Source organism: Erithacus rubecula, assembly GCF_903797595.1.
Source record: "Erithacus rubecula genome assembly, chromosome: 1".
Taxonomy (NCBI): Eukaryota; Metazoa; Chordata; class Aves; order Passeriformes; family Muscicapidae; genus Erithacus; species Erithacus rubecula.
Genome location: NC_136658.1, coordinates 15,562,869 through 15,583,196, shown reverse-complemented (window position 1 = coordinate 15,583,196; position 20,328 = coordinate 15,562,869). Strand labels below are relative to the sequence as shown.

The 20,328-nt window shown below is 35.9% G+C and overlaps 1 protein-coding gene across 2 annotated transcripts in view; it reads left to right on the top strand.

The window, feature by feature from the left end:
* NECTIN3 (nectin cell adhesion molecule 3) overlaps positions 1–20,328 on the top strand; it is a 56,777-nt gene that overhangs the window by 25,687 nt on the left and 10,762 nt on the right. Inside the window, exons 3-6 of one of the 2 annotated variants that reach the window (XM_079317116.1) lie at positions 4,837–5,133; positions 5,979–6,096; positions 8,178–8,329; positions 16,503–19,276. In XM_079317116.1, the coding sequence (XP_079173242.1) occupies positions 4,837–5,133; positions 5,979–6,096; positions 8,178–8,329; positions 16,503–17,086 (1,151 nt within the window). In that variant the 3' untranslated portion in view covers positions 17,087–19,276. Of the gene's footprint in view, positions 1–4,836; positions 5,134–5,978; positions 6,097–8,177; positions 8,330–16,502; positions 19,277–20,328 lie in introns of those variants that run through there. The other variant, XM_079317117.1, reaches the window with a different exon arrangement.

The following is a 20,328-nucleotide window of genomic DNA, read 5'->3' as shown; positions in this document are numbered from 1 at the left end:
TGTTCTTATTTAGCAAAGAATTAGTTTCCTTCCATATGTATAGTGGACGTACTTGGTCATGTACCAGATGCTTTTATGCTGTAAAGTGGAGACACTGAAGACAAATGGAATAGAAAAAATAACTACAAGATAAAATGCCCTGTGTTTTTCCACAGTGCACTGATCACTTAAAACCATATCTAAAACCTCCTATGTGCCCCAAGTTTAACAGAGTAGCCATGTTTGACTATGCCCACTGCCAGTTGGCTTTGTTTAGTGCTTCATGTTGTCTTAAGGAAATTAATGATAAAAGAAGAGGTTAAGACAGTGGAAATATGAAAATGCTTTTAGGGTCTAAGAGATATATTGAACTTTTATAAAACTTTGGCTCATTAAATTTGTGCAAAAAATGGCAAGTATTTTTGTGTCAAGCTGTTGGTTTCCCCAAGATCCCAAGATGCTGACCAAATGAGGCAAACTGGTATCTCAGGGCAAAAGAAATGGCTTGTCAGCAGGGTAGCTTGCAGAGCTGACATAATTTTTGTTATTAACTTGAGTGCTGTCCATGATTTTTTTTAAATACTTGGTTTGTTTTGACTCTGTCTTGCTAAGTAGGAGTTCTCATCATGGGCATTCATGAATTAGGTCTTGTTCCTCTGCAGCCTGGCTTTTACCAATGCTTCAAGTGAGGAGTGAGTTGTAGAGTGTCAAAGGTGTAGGTCTGTCAGATTAGATCCCAGACACTCTAAAACAGAAAGTCTTCCAATTAGGAATTAAAAATTATGTATGTCAGGCACTATAGACACTGGATCCACTCAGACAATTCTGATGAAGTAATAGTAATCTAGAAGTGCTAGTAGGTGAGATGTACATGTTCTTAAGTACTACAGAATACTCTGGGCCAATAAAAAGTGTAAAGTAGATGACAAATTAGTGAACTGACTGGCCTTAAAACAAGCAAACACCTCAAAAAACTACTAAAACAAGAAAACCCTAATAAGTTTATAATTAAGCATTAATTAGCAAACAGGATAAAGTACACAGATAAAGGTTCTGATTTTGAGGTGAGAGAAAATAAAAACTTGAAATGATGTTTTGGAAAGTTAATCAAGTACATGTCAGTTGTGATGAAGGGGATCACAATTCCCAGTGTCATTCTAGTGCCAAGGAATTAGTGAATTTAATGTCAGGAGGAAATAATCCTGTTTGTGTTGTAATCATGCCAACTTCATCCAGACCTCCTGTGCCCAGTGTGTGCAGAAAAAATAGTTTTAGAACTAACAAAAACAATTGAAAAAGTCTTTTAAAGTACATGAAAACCAAGAAGCTGCTTTTTGTCCTCAAATCTTAATGCAGTAGGATTTAAGGCTCTTGTCTGGATGCTGTATTATATTCCTTTTCTGTAAAGAAGTGTAAGGACCTGAGCAGTCAGAGATTTCTGATATGTCTATGTTGAATGTAAGGTGAAGGTAGAAAAAGCTGGGTTAAATTAGGTGGTGGTGATGAGTCAGTAAAAGGAATTTGCCACAGATTAGCAAATTGTTGAGACATTTTGAACAACTGCACATCTAGCTTCCATGCTTCACCCATCCTGTCTTGAATATTGAAGTTTAATTCATGCCATAATGTTGCTTTAGGTAGAGCTCTTACACTGTGGGAGTGGGTCCTGCTTTTGGGTCTTGGGGGATTGGTGGCTTCCTTTTCCACACAAAACCTTGTCCTCACCATGTTTTTCGTTTGGCCTGAATAGAGCACAGTGTTTCTACTGAGTGGGTGTAGCAGTTTCTCTAATGCTCTCCCAGCTGCCTCTTGTGTCCTCCACTTCCACTGTGAGCAGAGAAAGTAAAAATCACCTTAATGTGACATGCTGAATGGTCCTGGGATAAGAGGACTGCATATAGAAATGATACTTTCAAAAAAACAAAAAATTACCTTCAAAAAAATTCTAGAACCTGTACTTTGGGTACATTGAAAATGATAAAGCTGTTTCACACTGTGAGGCAGAGATGCCATGGCTCCTTGTAATTATGGATTCATTCACCAGATACTTCTTAATCCATAACTGCAATATTTAGAAGGGCCATAGAATAAGTAGCTGGACTTCTGCTGATTTTGTTTTGGTTGCTGGGAGAAAGTAGTCCTGAATGATTAACTATAGAAATAAGTATCCTAACAGCAATTGCTTTCCATTTTTCAGTAAGTGGCTATTTTATTTATCTTGCAGTTTGTATGTAGTACAAGAATCACAATTTAGGGGAAGATATGACAGCAAAAGCCTAAATATTTGTGATGTATAAAAAACCTAAAGCTTAGAAACACATAGGACTGGGAATAAGTATATTTTATTACACTGAGTAGTTTTAAATATTTCACCTTTGTGTCTACTTGACAAGTATAAAACCAAGTATACACAATGAGCTCAAACTGACAAATCTCTTATCCCTTGAAAAAGTAGGGTTTTTTTAATTAGTCTATCATGCCTTTCTGACTTCTTGAAGAACTTCTTCTAAAAGTACAGTACTGAGTAGTCTGCTTTGGGTCTGGACATCTCTGCAACTTAAGTTGCAAGTTAAGAGTTCTTGTTTACTTAAGTATCCCTTCACAAAGACATAGAGGAAAAATTGCAGAGTTACCTGCTTTTTTTAAAAAACAAAAATCAAAGTGATGGAACATATCAAGCTTTTATTTCCAGCTGAAATTATTGGAACCTGCAGTTTTGGCATGAAATGCTAATGGTAGGTGCTAATTTGATTGATATTACTGTTATGGAGATCTTGGGAAGGGAGGAAGACAGCAAAAATTAGTATTTTCATGCATGTAAAATTCTAAATATAAATTTGGATGCTTATTTCTGCATTTTAGTAATACCACAGAAGCTATTGAAGAAGTCCCTGTGAGTGGTTTGGGGAGAACAAGGTCATGTTAATCAGAAAAACCAAGTTGTGGGTCAAATCACAAAGCTATGTGATGTTCAAGTTCACATAATGTTTTAAAGGCTTTTTTTGCAGATGAGACAATGCTTATGCATATGTACATCAGTTCAGATATAAAGCTTACTGCAGAAAGCTGTAGCTATTGCTGCTGTTGGAAACCAGGGAATCAGATTTTGAAAGAAGCTGTGTTAGAAATGCTTCAGATCTAGAAGAGTGAGTGCAACTTGGCAGAAAAAAACTGCTATTGGTTTATTTTCAGCAGGGTTACTAACAAATCTCAGAGGGTAGGCATTCAGAGAAATAAAGCAGAAAATAATTTACTTTCAATATCTGCCCAAACAATCTTCAGTTTCATAACAATTTATATTCTTCAAGAAATTCTAAGCATAGAACAGAAAACACACATTTTTATAAGGTTATCCATTTAATAATTGCCTTTTCCTTTAGTGTAATTGAGCAAATAATAAACCAGCTTGTTCAGACATGAATAGTGTTAGACTGAGCAGAAAACAGTCAAAAACTGATCCTGGCACTGAATGGGCTGAAGCTGAAAATATTTGTTACCCAGTTATCTTTGGAAGGTATAGGTAGTTGGAGAACTCGCCAGGTACAGTGAACTTTGCTCTATTCTGTTACAAGATGTGTCTGTGGGTCAGCTTCAGTTTATTGGAAAGAAATTCCATGAACTAACTTGTCTCCTTCTGATACTGAAAGGCACAGATGTTGCAAGACTTGTCTCTGCTTTGTGATTAGTGAGGGCTGATCCACTGAGGTGGATTCTGAAGCATTATGGTGAGTAGCCATGACCTTCCTTCAGAGGACTCCAGTAGCCAGGTTAGAGCAACAGACCAGGGCTGTGCAATAGGCTGGTACTACTGCAAACCTGTCCCTTGCAGAGCTGGTGGCACAATTGTCCATCCTCAAACAGCCCAGCCATGGTTTGCATCTGAAGCACCAGGCAGTTTTCCTGGCTTGGGCTGCTACTGGTGGGTGGCTTGTACAGGGCCAAATTGCATTTGCTACACCAAAAGGAAATTTTTGAAAGTTTTTTAGTCTATGGCCCTCAGCAGTAGACTTGTACATTAGGAATGCAACTTCCTTGTAGAAAAGTGTTCCCCAATTTTTAATATTTTGGAGTGGCTTTACAAGGAGGTTGCATCCTTGCATGTCCAGATTTTTTTAGTCTTAGTATTGAATTCCTTTTTTTTTTTAACTTTTATGGGGATTTGTACACAAGAGTGTGTATCTATAGGCAAAATTGTATTTATATATAAACCAATAAATTTTATTTTTATTTTATTATTGAAATTTTCTGTATATGTAGATTACTTTGTATATCTCATGCATTTTACATACAGTTGCATATTTCTGTGTACATATTAGATCCTTTATTCACTGTGTGGCATGTGCATGTATATATAATAAAGATGCAGCTTGGAAATCATTTGTATCAGTGTGATCAAGAAAAACTTGAACTGTTGATGATGGGTGTTAGAACACTGAAGTAGCTCTCAAGTGACACAAATTGACGGTATAGATTAGTTCTTGAACTCTTGTAAATGCAGCAGAATCAAAGCTTTTTTTAAAAAAACCTGCAGTGTAGTTTCAATCTAATGTCTTAAGCTCTCATGTCAGACACTGCAGATGGTGTTTTGGACCTAACCACTCTGGAATTTCCTGTCAGTGCCTTAAAAGTAGTGGATGAACAGCACTGAACTTGAATGAGTGGATAAAGGGGGATAGTGTCAGCAGGACAAAACCTTGTATAGCTGTCATCTCTTGAGATATGCATGGTCTTGTATCTGGGATGTCTGATTAACATGAGCGTTTGCAAATGGATTAGGTCTTGCCTAACTTTTAACTAGTGACACTTCCAAAGAAGTGGAGTTCTTGTTTAAATCTCCTTCTTTTTACCTCTCCTTAGTGGAACCTGTTGTGAGCTTAACGAAAGGACCAAACCCTCTCATAGATGGTGCAAATAGGACAGTAGCAGCCACTTGTACAGCAGCCACTGGAAAACCTGCTGCACAGATTGACTGGGAAGGAGGCCTTGGTGAAATGGAATCCACCTCCACCTTGTTTCCAAATGAAACGGTGACAGTTGTGAGCCACTATGTGATTGTCCCTACACGATTTGCAAGAGGAAGACACATAACTTGTGTTGTGAGGCACCCTGCCTTTGACAAGGAGATACGATACCCTTATGTGCTGGACATACAGTGTAAGTATTCTGTGAGGTAATTACTCCTGGTATGTATCTTGCAACCTCTCCCTTAATCTGTGTATACTTCCACAGGAAGGAAATGAGCACTTTCTGCTTCAGGAAAATAAAGATGGAAACTGTATAGAAAAGCTGTGATCAGAGGCAGGTCAGGCAGGAGTAAAAACTTAGGTCTCTGTATTGCAAATAAAGTCATTAAGTTAGAATACTGTTACACTTATACTGTTTTGGAAATTGAATCATGGGTAAACATGAGGGTTGATCCATAAGCTGTTTATAATCTCTTAAAATTTCAGCATTGTTAAAAAAGAATGCTAATAATGATTCATGTTTGAGATGCTAAGTTGAAAATAGGTCTTGTGGTGGTCAGTAAGTTATTTACAGATTATTCACCAAACTCATGAACTTTTTGGTAATTTCCTAATTACCTGGTTTCTCCCTAGGTTGTTTCTGATCCTTTGCTGTATCTTTTTAGTGAGAAGTAGTTCCAAGTTACCTCACTTGCCAAAAACATGAAACAGATTCTTTTCTTCTGAAGTCCTTTCACTTCCTCAAGGTGCTGTGTGGTTGCTGAAAGCACACTGGGAATGTTGCACCAATTAAGACAATTTGTTCACTGATGCATATTAATGTTGTAGTTTGGAACTGTATCATATTCTCTGTATATTTTGGTGGTGGTCTTTAAATTTATAGCAAAAAGGCAACCAACAACTAAAGTACACATTCCCCTCAAAAAAAAAAAAAAAGGAAGAAAAAGGTACCCTTCTCTTCTATTGATCTTACACACAATTTACACTTTTAATTGTAATTGTGATTGTTCATAGATTAATTTTTTTGTTTGTCAGATGCCCCAGAGGTTTCAGTAACTGGTTATGATGGAAACTGGTTCATTGGAAGAGGAAATGTTCAGCTCAAGTGTAATGCTGATGCAAATCCATTACCTATGGAATTTACATGGAGCAGGTAAATATTGATGATTCAATCATGTGGCATATAATCATTTTGCTTACAGTAAATGCATGTTTTGAAAACAAAGACTATATGACTTGTATTGGTTGTAATGGTTTTATCCAGCTTTTTAAATGGAGAATACAAGATGTGTGTTTGCATGAATACAGGTGAGTAGATATCTTGTAAATTTATGTGCCTAAACAGTTTGTCATTACTCTGAATAAAGTCTCTTTAGTTGCTCAAGGTGGACTAAGTTGTGTATTGCAGCATGTAGAGCAAAGACCAATAAATCTAGTAAGGATCCAACTGTTACTTACATATGCCTCTAATGAAAAAAATTTAAAACTTACATAGCATCCACATTTCATGCGTCTGTGGTCTGCCATCCCCATCTCAGGCTTAGCTCAAAATCACTGTGATGAGAAACTTCAGCATATAAGAATTCCTATGTTTAAAAAAAGTCCCTAACAGCAGTACCATTTGCTTCTTCAGATGCACTGGGTTCTCAGTTCTCTCATTTGAATTTGAAACATATGTAAGAACTAATCAATGCTATCACTTTTCACAATTCTAGAAGAAATAAACCTATTTTTATATATCTAAAGCCATTGAAACTTGAGATCACAGTTAGATTTCCTAAACTTAAAATGGAACAAACTTTTAAAGGAAATCTAAATTTTCTGCCATAAACCTAGTGTGCCTTTCTGAGCAAAAACAAAACCCATCCAAAAAGCTGTAGTACTGGTGAATGAGGAACTTCATGTGTAGGGGGGGGAAATCCATGTAAAAGAAAAGTAGCTTGAGCCTGGAGAAATAAGTACTTTGTTGAACTGTGTGCTGTTTGACTGGTATCAGAGTACAATAGGTTGTAGAACTACCTTACCAACCAATTGTATCCCTTGGAATCCAGGATGACATTGTGTTTACTGGGATAGTGATATTTTCATGGTTAGTAATATTTTTTAAGTGTTGCATGTATGAGAGTTTTATTAGAATAGAGCTGTCAAACCATTTGACTGTTTTATAGTGTTTCTTGAAATTAATATTGCTGGTACTATGGATTATGAAGCATGTCCTTGATTTTTATCAGTTTTATGTGGCTGAAGCAATTCTGGGCAATAATCACAGTGAAGAAGTAGGAATGTTGTCTTCAACCATATTTTTTGAAGATTGCATTTAGTGTTAACTGTGAAGTGTTTTTCTTTTCCTTTGAGCACCTGTTTTAAAGTGATGGGTGCCTTTTTGTTCAATACTATTTTAAAAATCACGCATGCTAAATGCTTTCAAGATATTGTCATCTAGTGATCTAGTTTAAATATTGATTTAGGATGCTTAGCTGTTAATAGGTACTTAGATAAATCAAAATGTGTCTCAATGGCATGAAATTACACAGGTGTTTAATGGGCAGTTGGCAGCCCTGTTAGAATAGTTCCAGGGCCTTTGCCCTTTTCCCTTTTTCTCTTGTGTTTACACAGTTGCTACTGCAATCTCAGGCAGAATTGTACAGGGAAGTGATAGACTTTGAAAAGTCAATTGATAAAAAATAATTTTTTTAACCAGTTGTTTCCCCAGATCTATCATCACATTCCATTTCAGTGCTGTAATTTAGAGAGAAAAATGATGGGAGATGAGAAAAGGCAGCTTAGGAGAGGAGAAACTGCTTGAATTCTTGCTCAGAAGTTCTAGTCAAAATGTCCTCTAAATTAAGCATGTATGGACAGAAATACTTACTGGATGCAAATGAACAGGCAGCTAATCCTGACAGCAGAAATGCTTCTGTGTCAGACTGTTAGTTTCCAGAACTTGGGTTGTCTTGTTTATCCAAATTTTTTTGAGATGCTGTTTTCTTAGCTGTAGTAGTGACAATTTTAGACAGTTTGCTCTTCCAGCAGATCTGACATTTAAAGGAATTGGCCCAGAAATGAAATACTAAATAAACCTTCAGGTGTACACTGAGAATATTGAAGGAAGGCCCACTGGAAGTGTCAGAGCACAGTGAAAAATTATTTATCTAGATTATTGGCAATATTTTAAACTACTTCTGTTTAAACTAGTTGTAAATGTACACATTTGAAATATAACTGTTCTTTTAGGTTGGATGGACAATGGCCTGAAGGATTGTTGGCTGTTAACAATACTCTGCAGTTCAGCAGCCCTTTGACATACAACTACACTGGGACTTACATCTGCAAGGTGACTAATGCCCTTGGTCAGAGAAGTGATCAGAAGACTATCTACATATTAGGTAAATCTTACTTCTTAGGAAAGACAATATGTTAACTTGGAACTTTTTTTTTTGTCAGTTATTGAATTAGCAAACTGATGAGGCAGTTATTGCATGAAATAGACAATTTTCTGTGTGAAAAGCTGTTGAAAGTGTGGATTTAAAAACTACAGCACAATTTGGGATTAAACTGACTCTTGAATAGCAACATATAGTGGAAATTCTCACGGTTGAGGTGCTTCTGAGATGATAATTTTCTCTTGGTAGTTAATGTTTTTTTGCAGTGTTATTCTGTGTTTGGCAAGACATATTGACTGCAATAACCAGTACCTTGTCTGTTATAAATTGAGAAAACAGATGTTGGTGGAAGGGAACAACTACATTTAGAAAAGCTAAAAGATGCTCTGTTTTAAGGAAGTTAGGGTTATGTTCTGAATGTGTGCATTTGCCACCAGTTACTTGTGTCATTTTCTTGGAGTGCAGATGCTCAGTAATCATGTTAAATACCTCATGCAGAATTCTTGCTGATCTACTTAGTACCATATAGGGTACTATATGTGTGTCTGTGTAGTACTACTGCTGTTGGAACACTCATCCTTGTATCATTAACACAATGTAATTAAGTGTTTTGCTGTGACACCTTTTCTGTGAAAGAGCAGCATGACTTAGAGTAAATATGAATACTTCTGTAGAAGTGTGGAAAAACGGTTCAAATTTCCTTAAGTGATTAAGTAAATTAGGTTAAACTTTAGCTTGATCAATAAATGCCAGTATTATAGGGTTTTTTAAGGAAGATAATAGACATGCAAATTAAAACTTCATTCTGCTGTATTGTTGCTGCTTTTTGTTAAGTTTTTGACATTAGTTATTTCATTAAGCAAATTAAGTGTCAGAGCACATTCAAGGAACAGGTGAGAGCCTGTTCAAGGATAGAGAGCCAATAGATACAAACATAGATGGCTTTATTAAAACTCCAGATGAACATTTAATTTCTCATTTTAACTCTTAAGATGAAAACTTTAAGTACAAGATGTTTGAAACCACATCAGTCAGAATTTACTTTTGACAGTTGTCTGCATCTTTAGAATGAAAGATAATGCACTTAGTGATATAAATACACTGTAGGCCACTGGAAAGCTAATAATTTCTAATTAATTGTCTAGTCAATGAGCTGGAATAACTGGAAACTTATAAATAATTTGAGACAGATGATATAAAATTTTAGCTATTAAGTAGTTTACAAGTAATTCAACTAAGATTTCAAGTGCTGCCACTTGTCATGAAAGATATTTCTGTGAGTTACTTTTGGATATTTTACATGGTTCTAATGCTGCTTCTATGGAGAAGATTTCATGGCTACATAGCAGTTTCAAAACAATTACAAAAACTGGCATGTTTTAGGAAGTATCAATTTGAAAAATGTCATCATTAAATAGGGTGAAATGTTTGACTAAAGTGTAACTTTCAGACACTTGCTCAAAAAATACCAATGCAGTTTATAGCTCTGTTCTCAGCCCTATTCTAGCTCTAAGGAGTGGGGAGAAGTTTTTTCCAAGTTCACTATTATTCCCATTGTCAGTTCTGTGATTATCATATGCTATAAATAGACCTCATGCTTTTTACCATGACTGTCATGCATGAAAATTAAAGGCTGTCCTTCAAATTACATTTTCAACTAACAAACTAAAACAGGCCAACCAGGAAATCATAGATATTTCCTAAAATGAATCGAGTTTTTGAAAAGTAGTGTGGGCATACAGGCTAATTGGGCTCTGGTGATGATTTACATTCTAGCCTAATGCAAATGTTACAGAGTTTAAACCAGCTCAGTGCAGAGATAGTTAAGTTTCTGAGGTTGGCTTTTGCTGTGAACTGATGGACACTGTTTATAGGCATGCTGCTTTTCAGCTGTGCTCAGCAACTTTGTTGTACTGTAGCAATTTAACTGCAATTAGCAAACCTTAGCTGTTTTCTGGGAGCAACAAAACTGAGTCTCCCTTAGTGTAGAATCATGGTTCTGCCTGTTAGGTGCACCAGTAACAATAAAGGTTTTAGCTGACAGTAAATTTCAGTTTTTTAAAGTGTTATGTTGATCATGCTGACAAAATGATTAAAAGCACTGTGTACAAACTTTTTGTATATAGGAGACTTGATAAAAATGGGAGAGGTGAAATATTAGTGTAACACCTGTATTGTTTTCAGAAACAAATACTAACCACATTTTGTTGTAACTCTTGAGAATAATTTCAGAGTGATTGGTTCTGAAATGCCCTTAAATGATGCAGGGTGGGCAAATGACTAATAATCTATCCACTTACCATGTTTAATATTTGACTTAACTCACCAGGTTTCTATTAGTGGTAAACATGGCAGTGATGTACTGTAGAGCAATAAGCTGAAATAATCCATTAGCTCTTTCTTCTATCTTTTCTCTTAGCCACTGTATAAAACTTGGCATAAAATGTGAAGTGAAACTTGGAAGCTAACAGACAAAGCTGTATAATCACAGCATCTTTCAAATTTTAATTATGAAGCTGTCAAAAGGATTTATGAAGTTAATGTTTCTGAACAGTCACCATGCTCGTAGTTGTTAAGCTTTTCAACTGCAAAAAAAACCCCACCTATTAAGTTGAAATGTGTTGTAAGTTTGGAATGTGGGCTGAGAAAAAAACTGGTTTTGGTTCTGATATTCATTGTTTAAAAAGTCAAAGCTGTATTTTTAATAAGTTCTGTTGTGCTCCTAAACTTAGTTAATATTCTTGAAGTGAAATGCAGAAATGAAAGAGAAGTAGTTGACAGCAACTAAAGGGTAAATTTAGCTTTCAGTTTCAGAAGATTCTACATCTTTATAGGAACAGAGAAATACTCAAATGGTGTTTGAATCCTGATACTTTTTTGTATTGCTTTTAAGGCACAACTACCTTTGCTATTTTTATTAATTCAATGGTGTAAAGTTAAACTTTTTCCATAGCTATCCAGCAAAAGCAAGTCATGCTCCTTGTGGAGTTCAAGTCCTGACGCAACAGTTTTCTGAAACAAGCTGTCAGCTTGATATATAAAGCACTTCCTCATACAATATTGATTTACTCAGTTTTCTTTCACAAGGAATTGAACTTTGTTTTCTTGGCTTGGTGTTCTTCACCTTCATGCTGTTCACTGAGGCTTTCGCTTTCTCCCCTTGCAAGGGAGAAGGTGACCTGTGGAAGTTGCATTAAGGTAGGAACATACTTCCTCTGACATGACACCCTTTGGAAAAGATTACTTTTGTTAAAGGTAAAGCCAGCATTTGTTGGGCAGCAATTCTAGGAAGGTGTTGTTTGTAAGTACAGGGTCACCTTCTTGTAGAGTGGACATTGTGAGGATTAACATAGCAGAGACTGATCATTTGGTTTTACTTTTTGCTTCTTCATATACCAACATCTGTTCTGAGAGTGCCTTGTGAATACAGACACTCTTTTATTTTCTAAATTGCACATTGGAATGGATGTTGACAAACTGCTCTTTAGCAAGGGGCTTTTGTTCCCTTGTCTAGCAGGCTTTAGATTTTCAGTGGTTTTCCTGAATATTCTTCCATGCTGGAGGTTGCTTTAATAGTAAGTTTCTCTTGTGTCTCAAAATATACCAAAATCTTTTATTTGGTGCATGAAAATCCCAACTAGAAACCACAAAAGCACAATGAACTTTGAAAGTGAATGATTAAGAGAAATTGTTGGTACCAATCTTAGTATTATAGTGCCAAAACAGAGGTGGGGGAACACACACTGAAAATAATCCAAAGGAAAATGTATAGCACCAGTGTGGAACATTTGTAGGCAAGACACTGTGGGGAGAGGGTTATGCAGTGTCCTCACCAATTACTTGATATGAGAGTAGCAATGGTTGGAGAGAGAAAGAATGATAAATTTCCAAATAATGTACAGACATTGAGAGTCTTCTTCCAGGGAAAGCTGACTTTCCCTGTCACAAAGGAGTTGCTACATAAGCTTTTAAGCAGTTGAAAGACAGAGCCAATTTTTAAGACCCTGCTGCACAGAGTTATTATTTAATTTTTAAGTACTTAACATCTAAGGATAATATAGCAAGTTAAGACACAATAGTATGTTTGTATCTTTGCAAACATACAAGTAATACATACACAGGCAGATATTTGCCACTCAATACAACATGTGCAAAGAGACATCTTGCAATTTGTGCAAAGCCAACTCCCTTTTGGATTAGAAGTAATTGATATTTGGTCCTTGTCTTGTCAGAGGCAAAAAAAAAGGGACATTTGCATTTTGAATGATGCAGGATTGATTTTTTTTTTTTTTTTTTTTTTTTTTTTTTTTTTTTTCCAAATAGGTAGAACTGTTTTTCAGCACTCTATTGTGGCTTTTGGAACCAGACAGACTTTGACTGTCTATGTTAACACTTAACAACTCTCCAAGGAACATTTCCTTCCAAAACTTTGTTTCTGCAATGCTTAAAGGACAAATTTTAACCCAAGGAGATTGTGCCAGTATTGAATTAACTTGCCTGTTGTAGGTTGCTCTACCTCTCAAATACTTCATAGTGGGCTAAATCCAAAATAGTTTATGGTTTAAGAACATGGTGTTCTCTAGTTGTTGGTTTGTTGTTTTTTTGTTTTTTTTTTGTTGGTTTGTTTGTTTTTTACCATGATAAGCTGATGGTACCAAGACAGGACTTTAAACCTAAAACTTCAAAGATAGTGGTCTGGTTTTTAGGGATGATTCATCCATCACTTTCTACTTCCATCTCTCTGACACTTGGCTTATTGATGGCTTTGAATTGGCACCAGGAGCAGAGGTGAGTCCCAGACATTTGAAAGGATGTGGTACTGCAGGAAGATGGAAACAGGGAGATAGATGTAGTGTTTGGGATGTGAAACATCTCATGTTAGTTGGATGCCTGTACTAAACTTAATGGTGAAACTCCCCTGCCCAAGATAAGTTGTTGGTCTTGTACGAGCTGAGAAAACTATATCAAGAATAGTCATTTAAGGGAAAAATAAAAATACCAAGCTGACACTGTTGAAAATTGGTACTGACTTTGATGGGAAACATCTGGAAAATAATTAAGAGTGTGAAAACTAGCAGTGCACAGGGACCATGGTCCTTTAATTTGAGGTATCAGAGCTTCATTTGAAGTCAAGAGCAACTCTTGCTTTTATTGGCAGAAAACTGTGTCAAAGGCTTTGAAACCAAGTAGGAAAACTTGGCTCCTTTGTGTATGGAAGGAGCCAATTGACTTACTATATTCATACCAGAAAATTGGGTTTTGCTTTCTTCAGTTGTGTCTCTTATTTTAATGGAGGTGGTAGCTATGTAAAAGTAGAAATTTTGTTGGGATCTTAGCTTGTCCTTGTCATTATTGTAGGGTACATGTAATAATGATTTGAACAGGGCCCAGAATCTAGTAATAGACAAAAACTGAAATCAAGATGCATTTAAATTAAACCCAAATATTTTCCAGAATTTCTGTGACTTTCAGCTCCCTGACCCACATGGATATTTTAATATGTTGTGCTTTGTGCAACAACAGAAGCCTACATCAGTGAAAGAGATGAGCTGTTAAACATTGGGTCCAAAGTAAAATGTTAAAGGAAGTCATCAGTAGGAAATTGTTGCTTTTGAATAAAGTGCCATATAAACCACAATTTAAATTATGCCCTTAATGTTTTGTGGAAAGCATTAAGAACTCAAACATGTATCAGTGATTATGTGAAATATTATCATTAAAGAAGTTACTGACATGAAATACTGGTCTTGCATAGCCACAGATAAGAGTGACACTGCCTTGATTTGGAGATGGCATTTGAGATGTGATTTGCAAGCAGAATGCCATGAGGTAAACATCAAACTTGGGCATTCCTCATCTTAAAGTTGTTCCCTATTTGGGAAACTTGTTTGGTGCAGGAAGTAAAAAAAAAAAAAAAAAAAGTTTGTTTTACACTTATCTCTGATATCAGAAGTGAACTCACATATTCTTAGTTATAGTTGGCCTTATTAACAAGAAGAGACAGTTTTAAATGAGTCATTCCTCAACAATAAAAGGTACCAAAATAAATAACCTTAGATGTATCATGTATTACTACAAATACATATAAACACATGCTTAATTGATCCTGTGTTTGCATTGATTTAATATGTTAATTAGTGCTTGTTGGTAGTGCAGCTGGACAACCTGACAACTAGTGGATGAATGGGAAGTTTTGAAGGGAAAAAATCCTTTGTAAAACACTGACTTTCTAATATATTAATAAGACTATAATTGCCACTATGCTTATTTCACGTATGCAATGGTTAAATTTGCAAGGATGCAAATACTTGAGGATGTGGAGGGATAGGACTTAAGACCTTAGTATCAGAGGCAAAACAATTACAAAACCAGTTAATTAAAGCCAAACAAGTATATATAGCTTGGAAGAATTTTGCTGGTACTGTTTGAAATTGTGTTTTAAGGTCTCAAATCTTGTGTCTAAAGCAATACCTTTTCAAGGAAGAGGGATTTGAACTTCATGACCTAGGAGTGTGTGAGACATAGAACCCTGGTAAACTTGGATTCCTTAATCTCTACGTCCTTGTTAAATTATCAAACTCACTTTAAATCAATTTTTACTAAAAATCATAATCTGAATCGTAATTCCTCTTACTCATTTTAGTAGTGCATCTTACTTGTTCAGTTTCCTGTCTTCTGTCAAATTAATTCCATTTATGTATAGCTTCCTAACGAACCATCACTTTTTACATAGTTAAGGAATATAATTATGCCCTTCTAAAATCTGTGTTAAGCTTATGTCATGCCTAAAATGTTGCATTCAGCAGCAAGGTGTGTAGTAATCATGACAAATGTGAGAATTCTGTCTAGTATGAGAAAATTGTATGTCTGTCTCTGAGTAGTGAAATTAAAAATCATATTTATGCCTATTTGGTTGTGATTTGTCAAATAACTGAAAGAGCTCTAGTTCTATCTGTTTTACTCTTTGTGGTGGTAAATTTAGGGTGCCTCTAATGTGGTGGTGCTTTCATGGATCTTGCTTGTGGGCATTTAACTAAATAATATGATATAATGAGCTACTTGGCTGTCCATGTAATATTCTCTCTGAAAGGTTCAAGCTATAATACATGTTTAGAATTGCTTTTTGGATTTTAAAGCAATTAACTTGGATTGGGCAAGGCAAAAAGTAATTTCTTTTCAGCATGGCATAGAAATAAGAAGTGGAGTTGTATCTAATATTGTGATTGACTGGTATAGTCCCAATGTCATCAGCCCATCACTTGGAACCTTGTCTGCAATACATGCAATGTCTCCAGCAGACCTAAAGAACAAAGGAAAAAGCTGCATGCTGGAGAAACTTGGTATCTGACAGTCACTTGTTTACATGCATAACCTGACATGAAATCAGTTTATATTTTATATTGAGAAATGAATATGGAAATTTCTTTGTGTGTGAAGGATCAAATGGCTTATAGAAGGAATGCATAGAAATAATTTTTTGTTCAAATGTTCCAGTTTTTTATTAATTTAAAAATCCGAAGGCTCCCTTGCTCAACATAAGTGTTACTTTGAGATTAATACATGCCATTTTTAACTATGCTTCTTTCACTAATCCCAAGGTGAGGCTGAGTAAGTTTTATTAATGAAGCAAATGTTTTTGGAGAGAATAGCTTAAAAATCAGTAGTTCATGTGACTGAGCACACAACTCATAGTTTTTCATTCTTATATTCAGTGCCCTGAATTATTTCCAAAGGGGGAATTAATTGTGGAATAATTGGCTCTGTGGCATAATCAATTAATTTGATTCAGAATTCCCTATAGCTGGATGGAAAGTTAGAGGACTGCTTAAGTTTTTCTTCCTTGGAGGAGGTAAATAATGATGAACAGTCAACATCTGAGTGGGAAAACTCCATCTCCTTACTTTAAGGAAGGCAAATTGTCTACCTGAAGGTTATTTTTATTCGCTCCCCACACTTTCTGTCCTGCTGCAACTTAATTCAAAACCATATGTAAGGAAGCTAGTTCAAAAGCTTGTAATTTAAGACTTTTATAGTGCCTTGAACTTGAGAATGAAAAACTATTCTTGTAGAACATATCCATCAACTTTGCTTTCTTATAAACCCTTAACTGATTTAGCTCGCATTGACATTCTGTGCCTTTTCTGTGTCTTGTCTACTTCTTTGCTCTTTCCATTAGATCCTCCTACTACTACCACTCGACTGCCCACGGTTCCCTGGCATCCTTCGACTGATGGCACCACAGGTTTAGCAACAGAACCTAGAATAATAAATATCCCAACTTCAACCTTGCCAACAAAGCAGGACGACACCTGGGGCATCGTCGTGGGTTGTGTGGTGGGTGGGGTTCTTTTGCTGTTACTTCTTGGTACTCTGGTTGGAGCTGTCTACTATAAGAGAAGGAAGACGTTCCGCGGTGACTACTTTGCTAAGAGCTACATTCCACCATCAGATATGCAGAAAGAGTCCCAGATAGATGTTCTTCAGTCAGATGATATGGGTTCTTACCCTGGCAGTATAAAAAAAGAAACAAAGCACCCAATGAACTTAATATCTAAAGATTATTTAGAAGACCCTGGAAAACCTGAGTTGAACAATATAGACAGTACTGGCAGGTACCAGGACCGTTATGAAAGACCAATGGATTACCATGAAGGTGGAACATTTGGAATGGGTTTTATGCGTGGTGAATTTTACGAGGATGATGACTTTGTTTCTCACTTAGATGGTACGGTAATATCTCGAAGGGAGTGGTATGTGTAGTAACCACTGAAAATTAAACATGTACCTGCAGTTCACTTCATTGGCTGGTCACTTTCAGATTGTTTATACTTAAACAAGAGTAGGAATAAACTTTTTGAAACTTTTTTTTTTTGAAGGTTTTTATATTGTGACTTGACACAATGGAAATACTGAATCTGGGGAAAATGTATTTGAGCTGCTTTTTTTTCCCAATGCTGTACTACTGTTTAAGATTTGAGTTTTAATGCAGAGTGCTTATATTGGTCTATGTCAGAGTTAAAAAAAAAAAAAGGATGAATTAAACTTGCCATACAATATTGTTTAAGAATAAAAAGTGGCTGTCTTGGTTCTCTGATTTAAAAATAAGTTTACCCAAGGCAATTATCAAATATAATCTTTGGGAGCTTTGAATTATTCCAATTTAGGTACCACCCACATAAACTTAATGCTTCTATATATCAAATACTTTACCAATTAAAGTGAGTTACAGCAGAATTAAAGCTTTATTTTCTAGGGTTTTTTCTGCATAAAAATGAATACCTCTTAGCATTTTAATGAGCCTTCTTGTAACTATATACTTAAAAGTTAAGTCATTGCACTGAAACTAACTTATGAACAACATTTTGAGGAGTAACTGTACACAGGTCAAAGGCTTGTATTTGAATAAGATGAAAAGTTATTTTTTTATAGTCATTGATTTCTAAAGCTTATTCTAGTGTCTGTATATATACATACAGTAAGGTGTTTAGTTAGGCCTGTAATTGGCAGGATGTCAAAACTCATTAATGCATACAAGATGCTCTTTGCAAGTTCACAGGGTGCAATTTTTGAGAACTGTTCTGGAGGCTTTGTGGGAATCATACCATTGAATTTAAAAGCTGGTTAATTGGACACAGCTAAGGAGCAAACACCCATACAGATTCCGAAGCTGGAGGCTAATGTGAATGTGCTTATTTTCCCAGGTGCCAAAAAGCATTAGAGTTTCTATGGCCAGAAGTTAAAACAGCGGTTTTACGCTGCTTCCAACTAAGTTACAATGCCTGCTTTGAAGAGGGTAACCAGAGTTTCAGATTATTAGTAGGGAAGTGGACACTTGCACTGCTACTTCAGGTATTGAAAATGCACTCTAATGGTGCAACTAAAGAGTCTATGAAACAGGAATTCAGATGATTTGTGCAGTCTCTGTACCGCAGTGGATTTGTTTTCCCTGCAAATAATCCATACTGATCTCGCAAGTTCTTTAAAATGACACTGTATCCATTATACGTAGGAAATCTTGTCTGATGTGAAATAGTTCTACTTTGTCCTGAGCAGATTCACCAAACTAAATCTGCTGATTATGTGAGGAGGAATGAAATAACTTTAGATTAATTGCAGAACAACATAAATCCATAAGTAGAATAGTAAATCTTTTGAAGTGCCATTTTTAAGTGTTTAGCTTGAGGAAATTGAAGCTGATAAGACTATTAGTATTTGAAACCTGAAAAAGGAAAAGTCTCTGCTACCGTTGACGTGAAATAGGCTGCATAATTACAGCTGCTTCATGAGCATTGATGCTGGAAGTTCTTTTCTATCTTCATGATGTTTGGTAGCTTGCAGCATTTAGAGCTTCACAAAAATAGTTGTATTGAGCATTGTAGACAATACACTGTGATTGCATATGACTGCATGTCTCTAAAAAAGATGAAAACAACAGCTTTATTTGAAGTTCAAATGGAAAAGCATCCCTAAACAACTTAAGTTTGGGTTTGGATTAATGGAGTACTGATACATGATTGACCAAAGTCTCAAAAACAATAGCAAGTAATATTGTGGTTATCTGTAGTTTGAGTGCAAACATAAGAAAAGGAGTGAAATTTCTAGCAAAGGGTTCCAAATTATCTCTGGAATAAAGAGATTATACCTCTCTTCAAATAAAAACTTGATATGTCATCTTTAAAAGATGGTGTTACTTGGAAATAAACGTAACCATAAACCAGTTTTCCACATGGGATATCTTTTGTCTCTGTGGATTTTTTGCTTTGATTTTTAAAATATATATATATTTAATTCCTATGGGTTGAGAAGTTGAAATGTTCTGGAGTTGAAGTTATTGATAGGGATAGGGCTTACGCGCGTTGCAATGTTTTGTACATTATGTCTACTGTAAAAAGAATTGATTGTACGTACAAATGGCTGTTGTGTGAATAAACTTTTTCTTACATTCTGGAACATAGGTAGTGTTCAAAAATGTTTCACAGGTATGTTTTGACAAGTTGGAGATGGAAAAGCACAATAAACCCAGAGGCTGGATAGAATGAAGTAGAGTGTTCGAGATGGGCTGTTTAGTATTTCCCTGTGGAGACCCTAAGCTTGTAAAACAAGTGTCTTCAGGAACTCTTTTAAGAAGATTAAGAGAGATAAATGGAGGTGGTTGCTGTCCAAAACATTTCATTTCAAGAACAGCTGATAAACTAACTAGGAGTTGCATACTTAATAATAGCCTTGTTTTTTCATTCTAGTATCTTTGTCTGCTTTAACTGTATTTCTTGGAGTTAATCAATTCCCATCCATTTCTGACCATCTGGTGGTTAAAATGCTTTGTAGGTGGCACCATACATCTTAGATGCTCTCTGGCTTGTTCAGCTTGGCATGATGGTCTGGGTTTATGATCATTCTGCTGGCTGATGCTTTGCCAAAGCAACGCAACAAGCCAAATTAGGTGGCCCTGTGGTAATTGTACTTAAGTTCCTCTGTGTCACTGTTCTGGGACATTACTTTTTTTCCCTGCTGTTCAGAAGCAAATGAGTGTATATTGTCATCTTCCCCAAAATGAGACTCAGTGGGTGGACTTGGATGAAAGTATTAATGATGTTTTAACATTATAGCAGAATTTACTCAAAGAAAAGACACCATGAAGTTAGGATGAAGCAGTCAAGAAACTCTTCTGATGTAATCACAAGACCAAAGCATCGTCAAGAATTCTGGACCTAAGAATGTGTATTAGTTGGTTGAGACTTTCTCACTTAAAGAGGAAGACTCCCAGTGTAAAATAAATTTAAGCCAGTTAAAATGCTGTGGTTTGGTGATCCTTCCACTGATTCATGTGCCCGTTCTTCAGGAAAAAATACGAATTATGCTTGTGTTGTAGTTTAGGCCCAGCTTGCAGCTAAGCTCCACACAACTGCTTGCTTTCCCCACCCCCCTCTCCTCCCACTCCTATGGAATAGAGAGGAGAATCAAAATAGAACTTGTAGGTTGAGATAGGAATAGTTTATTAATTG